At 36.1% G+C, this 9,323-nt stretch overlaps 1 protein-coding gene and 1 long non-coding RNA gene across 2 annotated transcripts; one reads left to right on the top strand and one right to left on the bottom strand.

Annotated features, from left to right (window-relative positions):
- Positions 1 to 629: 629 nt before the first annotated feature.
- Positions 630 to 2,082, top strand: LOC113768064. The gene is made up of 2 exons (XR_003468052.1): positions 630 to 902; positions 1,768 to 2,082. It is a non-coding gene; the product is annotated as an uncharacterized LOC113768064 (long non-coding RNA).
- A 2,204-nt stretch (positions 2,083 to 4,286) lies between these two features.
- Positions 4,287 to 8,147, bottom strand: LOC113768074 (pre-mRNA-splicing factor SPF27 homolog). The gene is made up of 7 exons (XM_027312308.1): positions 7,869 to 8,147; positions 7,139 to 7,314; positions 6,337 to 6,420; positions 5,264 to 5,333; positions 5,039 to 5,172; positions 4,889 to 4,944; positions 4,287 to 4,652 (listed from the first exon to the last, which is right to left on the bottom strand). Exons 1-6 carry the CDS (start codon positions 8,115 to 8,117, stop codon positions 4,890 to 4,892), a joined length of 768 nt encoding a protein of 255 aa, XP_027168109.1. The 5' UTR covers positions 8,118 to 8,147; the 3' UTR covers positions 4,287 to 4,652; position 4,889.
- Positions 8,148 to 9,323: the final 1,176 nt, after the last annotated feature.

Here is a 9,323-nt window from a genome sequence, read left to right as displayed (position 1 = left end):
AATTATTTACGACGAGAAAATTCACTTATAAAACAATAATATAACTAGAGACAGAGTAAATTTACGTGCAAAATAGCATAACTCTAATCTTAACTAATATTTAATTCACGAATCAATACTGCCTGTAATTCATATACAATTATAGTTATGCAAATGAGACTTGAAATTTACCATTACTCTAGTGCGGCATGAATCAATTCCACCTAGACAAATCCGGGCGAAACTTGTCTTCCACCAAGGTTAAGAATCCCCATTAGTGCAACTCCAAAATTTATCCATCGACAAGCTGGAGCGAGGAACACAGCATCTCTCAAAGACCATCCCACACGAAACGAATCCCCGTCTTCAAATCCCTTTAAATGCTTAGGACAAGGCAACACAGTTGGAAAAGCTTCGCACCAAATGCACTTTCCTCATTCCATAATGTAGGACACAGGTTTTTTAATGTTAAAAAGGTACTCTCGTAGACCAGTATTTTTCTATTTTCCTACCCGAGAAAATACCTTTTATTCACAGGTAATAGACACAGTAGACTGTGCAACGTTAAAAATGGGAGCGTTTGTGACTCGAGGGCTGAGGTTGAGCGTGTATACATGCATTTGTGGTTGGTAGTATAGCATAGGCTGTGACAAAGCATGTGATTTTCAAAGGCTCCAGAGGGAATCTAATCAATTACCAAGCCCAAAAAGACGCTTCCCGAGACTTTTCAGTGATAACTGATAATGGATGCAAGATAAACAGCCTTTGCCGACCCCCCACCCACCACTTCTCATCTTCCAAAGTCTCTATATATTGTCCCCTTGTCATTCTGATTTTCTCAGACTTGTGGTTCCATTAAAAGCAAGATGTTAGGTGATAGCATCCAGCTAATCTTCTGTTCAGGAACCTCTTCCTCGATTAAGGTTTGCTTGTTAAGAACTGGTTTGATCTTGGAGATTGAGCTCAATAACCATGGCTTCAACTTCTCCTAGATTCATGCTCATAGATCTTTTAGATTCATTTTTTTTCCTCTCTAAACTCAACCAGTAGATCTATACAAGTAAAGGGTTTGGAGGATGTAAAGCTTTTTGCTTTCTCGTCCTTTACTTTTGGCTCCTTTTTAAAGGATATAGACGAGATGGTAGATCGATCCAGTTTGTGGTTACGAGGGTTTTTTGAGCTGATGAAGATTTTTTAGGCTGATTCGGGTTATGGGGTAGTGAGCTTTGTGCGGTGTCTTTTCGTTGCTTTTGGGGGAGGGGTTGACTTTTTTTGTCGGAGGTGGGATTAGGGTTTTGGAGTGGAGCTCCTTGAAGTCCAATAGAGGATCTTAGCGGGGGAAGATAGAGCTGCTGACCTATGGATCCCTCAGCCCTATCCCATCTTTGGAGTTTTGCGTGGATAGGATTGTGGCTTGCATATGTCAGGAGCTGCATTACCTCATGTTAGATCCTTCTTTGGATTGAAGGGAGCTCTACACTTTTGACTTGATAATCATTTCATCATTCTTCTGCTGTATCACTAGTTTGTTTCTTGTCTTATTAAATTTTGTTGTTTTGTTTCAGTTTATGAGTAAGATCTCAGTACCCCTTTTCGGTTTTACATGATTGTACCTGATTTTGAACATTTTTAACTTCTTTTGCGGTTTGGTATTTGATTGAGAGTCCATTTCATAGTGTTCTAATTTGCCTTTGCTATTTCTGGTCTCATAGAGGGTCAAGTGTTTCTGTCACTGAATTTAACTTTTGCTGTTTTTCTTGCTGTTTCTTAACTTGTGGCTTTCCCCAGGGATCCAGCGAATCTATTGCCCTCTGTCTCTGTAGATGGATCAGAGGCTTTTCCCCGAGAAAGGAACGTTGTAGAATATAGCAACTGTTAATTGTAGCTACAATTGGTTTTTGTAACAGTTCTTTTTTTTTTTTGCACTTTTTCCTGAAACATTAATGCTACTGCATTTCTAATCAGGCCCAATGGGCGGAAATTAGAGTAAGATTAACTGAATAATGAATACTTTGTACGACTTCAATTTTCTTTACGGGTGCATTTATGTTCTTACCATTATCCTGGTTGAAGTGGGATTTACACGACAAACAACTTGTGTGAGAGTCTCTATACTCTTTTTTTTTGTCAAGAGAGTCTCTATACTCTTGCTCTACCGAATTTCTGTGTGGTTTCTTCAAGATTCGACTGTCTTATCTTGCCTAAAAGCATTTATGCTTGCTAGTTCTTAAAAGGGTTCTCTCTTGTTCTCGAGAGAGAAACCTATACACCTTCTTAAGCATATATATTGGCTAGTTCTGCGTGCCACTAGTCAAGTTAAAGAAATGAAAAAGAAGAGCAGAAACCAGAAAATGCTAAAGCTCTTTGCTCTCAATCTTCAAACTGTGAGGGCAAGGAGGAAAACCCTACTTTACATGGAAAATGCCAGAAAAAGCAATCCTCGAAGCGCTGATAATTTGTCTGAAAACCCTAATGGCTTCCGGAGGAGAGGGTTGCGTCGTGCTTGAAGCCCACTCAGTTGTATATTCTGCATGCGAAGGTTGTAACTCGTGGCCTCCATCATGTATTCATTTTCTAGTTGCAAATCTTCTCTTTTTCCTTCTTTTCCGGTCTATTTGCTGCTATGGTTTCTATAAAAGAAAGGACAAAGATAGTATATATTTCTCATTCAGAATAGCCACAAATGACGCACTTGTTTCCTGATTTTAATCTTCATGAACGCAAAACCTAATTGCCTGTTTAGAGTTTGTCAAAGTCAACGGAGTCTTTATGGACGGAAGTTGTCAGATCCGGTGTGGGACTTGGGATTAGTATATTACAGGCTTATATTTTCTCAATTTCCATGAATTGAACAATCGTAACCCTGCCCAATGAAAAAACACACTTAGTACCTATCAATACTGGAAGATGATTTGTATCACCTATCTGTATGCTGGAGGAACAAGGGGGTTCCGTTGGTAATCCATTCAATTTAGTTTGAGGCTTGTCAACTTTTGCCAGGTGATATATTTCCAAAAGTTGTACAGCACATTTCTGAGAAGTTTATCGTGTTTATAGAATTATGACCCAAAAAAAAAATTAACTCTAATAATTACATTTTTACCACATAATTGTAGTCACAAGTAGGTCTAAATCGTTAACCAAATGTTTTGTTGAATTTAGATTTTATCCGGATTAAATCTAAACCTCAACAATACTACTATCATCTCTCTAAATGCAATTTGGAACTATTTGTGCTGAGTAAGAATTCGTGGTAATGGGAGTGTAACTTTTTGCTAGTAGGACATTTTTGTGGTTCGTTGGGATGTTAAAATAGCTACTACTGAACAAAAATGGATTTGCCAAATAGGGCTCACGACAAATGAGGGATCCAGCTAATGGTTGAAATTTTTAATGAAAAGGACATTAGGGAGCTAAACTCTACTTTTAATGATTCGTTGTGCAAGTGTTTGGAGTAAATGAAAGCTGTGCGGCTTCACTTGATCTTCAACTCATACAACAAAAAGAACAATTTACTGTTTGAATACAACAATTTGTTTGGATAGAGTATTATTTGAAATAATTATTATAGCACTTTTTATATCATAGGTCTGTTTGAATTGTGAATTATTAGAGATATTTTTACAGTAGCATTTTTTGTGATGTGATGTATGTGAGATAAAAAGGTAATTGAAAAAGTAAAAAGGTGTATTGAAAATTGTAATGATGATGTAAGCAAATAAATTTGGGGAAATAAAGCCCAATCCAAACAAACCTAATTGTATATGAGATTCGTTGAAAAGATTGATTGAAAAATATATTTATGATACAAACGAAATATTATTTGAAATAATGAAATATCCAAAACATTTTCAAATTTATTACGACTTCTGTGCCCTCTCTCCTTTGAAGGGAAAGGTTTCTTTTCTTCTTACCTGCCGCTAAGGAAAATTAATAGTCAGAAACAAAAATGTGATGTTGACTGTGGAGTAAAACATATTCATCTGCACTACCCTACTTCAAATTTATGACATTCTGATAATATCTACATCACATTGTGGTTCAAGAAAATCACTTTTCAGGATCTAATTTAATTTTCTTTCATTTGAAAAAATATATTGAACAAGGCTTTGTAAATAAAACTGAAGATCACCACAGGCTCGCAATGGTTAGCGACAAATCTTAAAGTTCTCAAGGAAGATTAATATTGCTTCTAAAGTTCGATTGTATCGTTGCTAGGTAAGCTTAGCATTTTAATTATGGACCTCAGGAACAAGTTACTGAAAACGTAAAATTTGCCCCTTAAGGAAAACTGAGAACAGATACCCTTTTTATTATTATTATTATTATTAATAAGATAGAACAGATCGCATTCACTCCTCTTGAGTCTCTCACCAGACCAGCTTCCCACCAACCTCACTGGTAGTATGTCTAATAGGGGCATACGAATGTCGGCTACCATAAGGAGAGGTCGGGGGCGAAAAAGTAAGGAAAATCAGTCAATTGTACAAGAAACAAGTTGCTAAGGATACAATTAACTCAATTAAATTCATGGCGCAGCATGAAGAGCCTTCGCACATATGTGCTAGATGGCTTGCAGCTCCTAGTGCTCTATGTAGAACAGCAATGACATCCAGCACTGCCCTGGACATCAAAACATTCCATGCCCCTTTGAATAACAATCATCCCAAAACCTGAAAGAAGGCAAAAACCATGATATGAGTACCTTATCTTTCTCGTTTACATATAATAGCACTATCAATCACTGAATACGCATCAAAAAGTTTCCTTCCAGTCTTACACTCTTTGCTTTTCCTCCTCTGGTTCAACTATTTTTATCTGAATGATTTATACCTCCTATCAAATTTTCCAGATATGTTGTTTGGTCTATTCCTTTATTTTCACCTTAGTGCAAGACTACGGGTCATACCTTATTCTACATGTGTAATAAAGCCATTCTCCATGCTAGCATCCAAATTCAAGCCCCTGAATGAAAAGAAAAAAAAAATATATCAGCTAAGAAACTGGGAAAAAGGTTCATAGAAGAATGCAAATCAGAAGTAGCATTATCAGATATCACCTCTCCACAGCTTCCTTCTTCATCACTTCAAGTTGATTTTCAATTTCAGCACGTGCAGCTTGAATTTCTATATTTTTAAAGCAAAGCTCCCTCCATTGTGAAGATAAAGCGTTAAGTTCATAAGCTGTGTTTTGCTGATAAATGACAGAAGGAACATAACTACCTAGTGATCATTGAGTCTGCCAACTTGGGAATATAAATTGACAATAAGGTACGTTCTCTGACCTGATGATATTTTCTTTCACGGTTTACAGTTTCAATCTTTTCATTCAGTTCCACAGCTTGTAATTGAGCCCTGAAAAAATAATTCAAGTACTTGAGCATATTGCTCCCTCTACTAAAAACATTAAAAGAATGAACCAAATAGAACTTAAACTGAAGATGAAGTAACTGAAGACTGAAATGAGGCGACATATAACAGTCCATAGAATACTAGGAACTGTCTCATTGATTAGGCATAATTCTATACAATGCATACTGTAACTGATTATTTTTTTAAGTGTAGGAACGCCAGTGTCAACGAAACTTGATTTACAAGTGACCAGAATCTTATGGCCTTCTAAGATGATGCAATTATGGAGAGAAGCCTCAAAAGCTAGATGTTGAAGTGGGAGAGCCCAAAGCAATATAAACTTGCATCAGAATCCCATATTTCCGATGTTCCCATACCTTGCTATTTGGCCACAAAACAACCTCACCAAATAGATGCAGTTTACACATCATTGAACACGTTCAGATTTGTTACTTCCGTCTTTTGTATTACAAAGACAATCAAGCTGTGCAATTTGATTAAATATATAAGGCATATAACAAACACTGAATTATCAAAAAGTCATACATTCAAGAACTCTTTCAACCCAATCTTAGAAATATCTAATTAATTATTTTCTATAACCAGCTTATTGATTCATGTGCAATCAACAGTTATGGGGGCTTGTGGAGGAGTTAAGATAAATAATTTAGCATTAGTCTTTCATGCACTTTGCATCTATGTCTGTGATAACATGATAAGAGGCAAGAACATTTAGATAACATCCTATAATATGGAGAAGGCTTTTTGTCAAACTCAATTAGATTTCGTTCTTTTACTTTAATACTACTATGCATTTCTATAAATATAAGGCACTGCAAACTATCCGAAAAAGTTAATATTCTAGGTAAAGCTTTAGACAATGTTTTAGCACTGGAAAAAAAACATATTTATAATGCAAATATCTGTCTCTCTCTCTCCAAGCAAGGACAATTAGGTAGAACTATGTTGAAACTTAAAGAAGGAAATGCATTTGATAAAACAAAACCTGGATACCAATGCCTCCAATTTTTTATTGTATATCTTCCACACCTCTGGACCGTGCATCGACATTTGTTCTAAATTTTCTAGCCTACAACAGTAAACATTGATAAGCACATCAACACAAAATTTTGCAGGAAGAAAATAAACTTTAAGATGTGGTAGCAAAGGAAAAAAGAAATGAGAGGTATGGCTATAAAGCTGAACTTCTATTTATTATGATAATCTAATGAAAAAGCAAACCATTCCACCCAATAACTACAATTAAATGTTGGATGCTAAACAACTAAAAGGAGAAACAAGTTAGTTACCAACCAAAGCCACAGAAGGAAAATGTTCAATAAAGACAAGGTGATACAGAATAAGTGATGCATCAAGGGCACAACTGTTTGCCTTTTTTTTTTTCTTTTATCATTTTGTATTGGGGTTACTAACATTGCAACCTTGGTAGTCTACCAATTTCAAATTCCCAACAAAAAAGATTTACAAAGTTGTTCCTTTATTTGGTGGTAAATAGTTTAGCATGTTATTTACTTCGTACAAAAAATGGAAAGAGAATATCTTCAAAGCTCATTGAGATCACTGAAAACTTAAGCGTAAAAGTTGGACTTTTGAATGTTTGCCTGCTAATAGTTACCGCAAAATAAACCGAAGCCAGATCCACCTCGTCTCAGTTGAAATGCACAGATCTTCTTAGTTTACGGATTCCCCCTTCTGCCCATTTTTTCTTTATTCCCGACGAAACTCAAACTTTTGTCCAATAAAAGAAAAGCAATATCATTTTGCGAGTACGAGTATAAAGAACATACCTAATAACTTGATGCTGCAGTAAGCGTTGAGCTTTTTGAAGTGCTTGCTTCCATGCAGTTTCATCATTCCGTTTGTTCGCTGGCGGAATTTCAAGTCCATATCTTGACGTGTCCATTTGGACCGGGGGCTTCCCTGCTCTAACCCTTTCGTATTCCCTTGCAAGCATTGGATGATCCTGAAAAATGGAGCCCAACATGGACAAAATTGAACACTTACACAAGGTAATTAAACCAATAACACACGCTAAAGAATGCTAAAGAATGCACAATTTTCAATGGAGAGCAAGATAAATTGTATTTTTTTCCTCATTTGCCCCTTGTGGTAAGGGGCAAGAAATGCTAACTCGGCCACCGGCATGGATAATTCAAGCTTAGCCTCAAGCAATATTTCCTCATCTTTCGTAACAAGTCAATTTCTTATTCATTTGCCTTCAAAACCAACAAAACAAAATATTTACAAATCCAGCTTCAAACAAACCCTAAACTTTCTTTCCATCTTTACCATTTGTCAATGCATTTTCTTTCTGACACCCATTTACAAATCTAAAAAAGCAAAAAAAAAAAAAAAATTCCTCCAAATTTAGCTAATACATAAACCCTCTTATTAAGCCCTAGCAAGTTCCACTAAAGGTATCCAAAAACACCAATTATATTCAGAAAAAAAAAAAGAATTGAGCGATAATACATCATACATGTGGAGAAGGAGACTAAATCAGTGTCAAGTTCGGACCTCGAAATTTAATTTGGGAAGGGGAGGGAGGTCTTTGAGGAAATCGGAGGGTTTTTTGGAGCTGCGACGCATTTCTTCATCCACTAAACGGTCCACCTCCGCTTTTACCCTGGGGTTGCCGTAGTCGTCGTCGATGTAGGGAAGAGCATCGATGACTTCGGCACCGGTAGACCAAGCCGGGCGCTGCGAAGGTGGCGCCTCCAGCATTAAAATGTCGCCGTTTGCTGCGTTCGCCGTCTGTGTCGCCATTGCTTCTCTAAAACCCCAACCTTCTCAGTGTCTAAAGATATGCTGCCGTTTGGATGCGGGGCGGCAAAGTATATTAACTTAAAATTATATTTACCTCCCCATTTTTTTGGATATATTATTAATTGAGGCCCCATTAGTTTTTTCATTAAGCCATCTAATGATCTAATATTGCAAGTATAGCCTTCTAATATTTATCTTTAAGCAATATTTTCTTAATTAAATAATGTATCTTTTACTTATTATTATATATACACATTTTAAAATCCTACAAATAATTGTGTGAGCTTTGTATGTGTTGAGTTCGGCTAACAACTAGATTTTCATTAGGTGATAGTTGTCAATTAGAATGAAGTGAGATAATGTGGGATAATAAATAATAGTTGAGTGAAGATAAATCAACAATTGACAATCTTGATTTCTCATTAAATAGTTAAAAACAACAATTTGGTGTCTTAAACGTAAATCTCATGTTCATAAATGTTTTTCTTTATTGAAAAACACGAACAATTTTAACAAACACCATTTTTTGTTTTTTGTTTGTCAAATTCCACAAACAAAACAGCAAGACACGAAACATAAGCCTTACCAATGATTTTGTTTGAGAATAATAATGACCAAGATATAATAAATCAACTTTCTTGGATCTTGGCTTTTTTCAAATGGATAGCAACACCTTATATGAGCTAATGTTCTTGTAGTTGGTCTAGCCTTTCCTAGTATAGTATGTATTGGTGAAAAGAAGGATAAGGGAAAGAGGTATAATATAAGTGGTAGGATTTTAAACAATCTCTTCATGTACGTTGTTTTGCATGAACCTGGAGTAATATGTGGTCAAAATCATCCCAAATCATCAACCAAAGACAAGGAAGGAAGGAAGAAAGAATTGTAACAGCAATAAGTTAGTTTCCTGTTAATCTTCTAGATTCAGGATTTGGGTAGAAGAATTTCCCTAGACAGCCAGATAGCTCATTAAAATTGCTGGAAAAATGCCAGCTAGCTCGACACTTTTATCTTTTTTGCCTTTTGAGATAGAATATATGTTTACGAGGCAGGTTCAAGGTATCAATGTCTTGCATTTTTCCCTCATCCATCAGTGGTTTTTCCTGCAGAACTGAACCTTGTCGTCCCATTTGGTCAATTACCACCATATCACATGACTTTGTCATCTTAAAGATCGGACCAGGAATCTGCAGATGTTGATGTTTA

Source organism: Coffea eugenioides, chromosome 4, assembly GCF_003713205.1.
Source record: "Coffea eugenioides isolate CCC68of chromosome 4, Ceug_1.0, whole genome shotgun sequence".
NCBI classification, from domain to species: domain Eukaryota; kingdom Viridiplantae; phylum Streptophyta; class Magnoliopsida; order Gentianales; family Rubiaceae; genus Coffea; species Coffea eugenioides.
This window is presented reverse-complemented; position numbering and strand designations above follow the sequence as displayed.

Bases quoted from the DNA above. Each gene is read 5' to 3' on its own strand.
- LOC113768074 (XM_027312308.1), bottom strand. From the start codon at position 8,117: ATGGCGACACAGACGGCGAACGCAGCAAACGGCGACATTTTAATGCTG. The intron at 7,315-7,868 runs GTCCGAACTTGA...TCCATTTTTCAG, and splicing joins TTCCCAAATTAAATTTCGAG to GATCATCCAATGCTTGCAAG. The intron at 5,334-6,336 runs GTTTTGTTTTAT...TTATTTTTTCAG, and splicing joins TTGGAGGCATTGGTATCCAG to GGCTCAATTACAAGCTGTGG.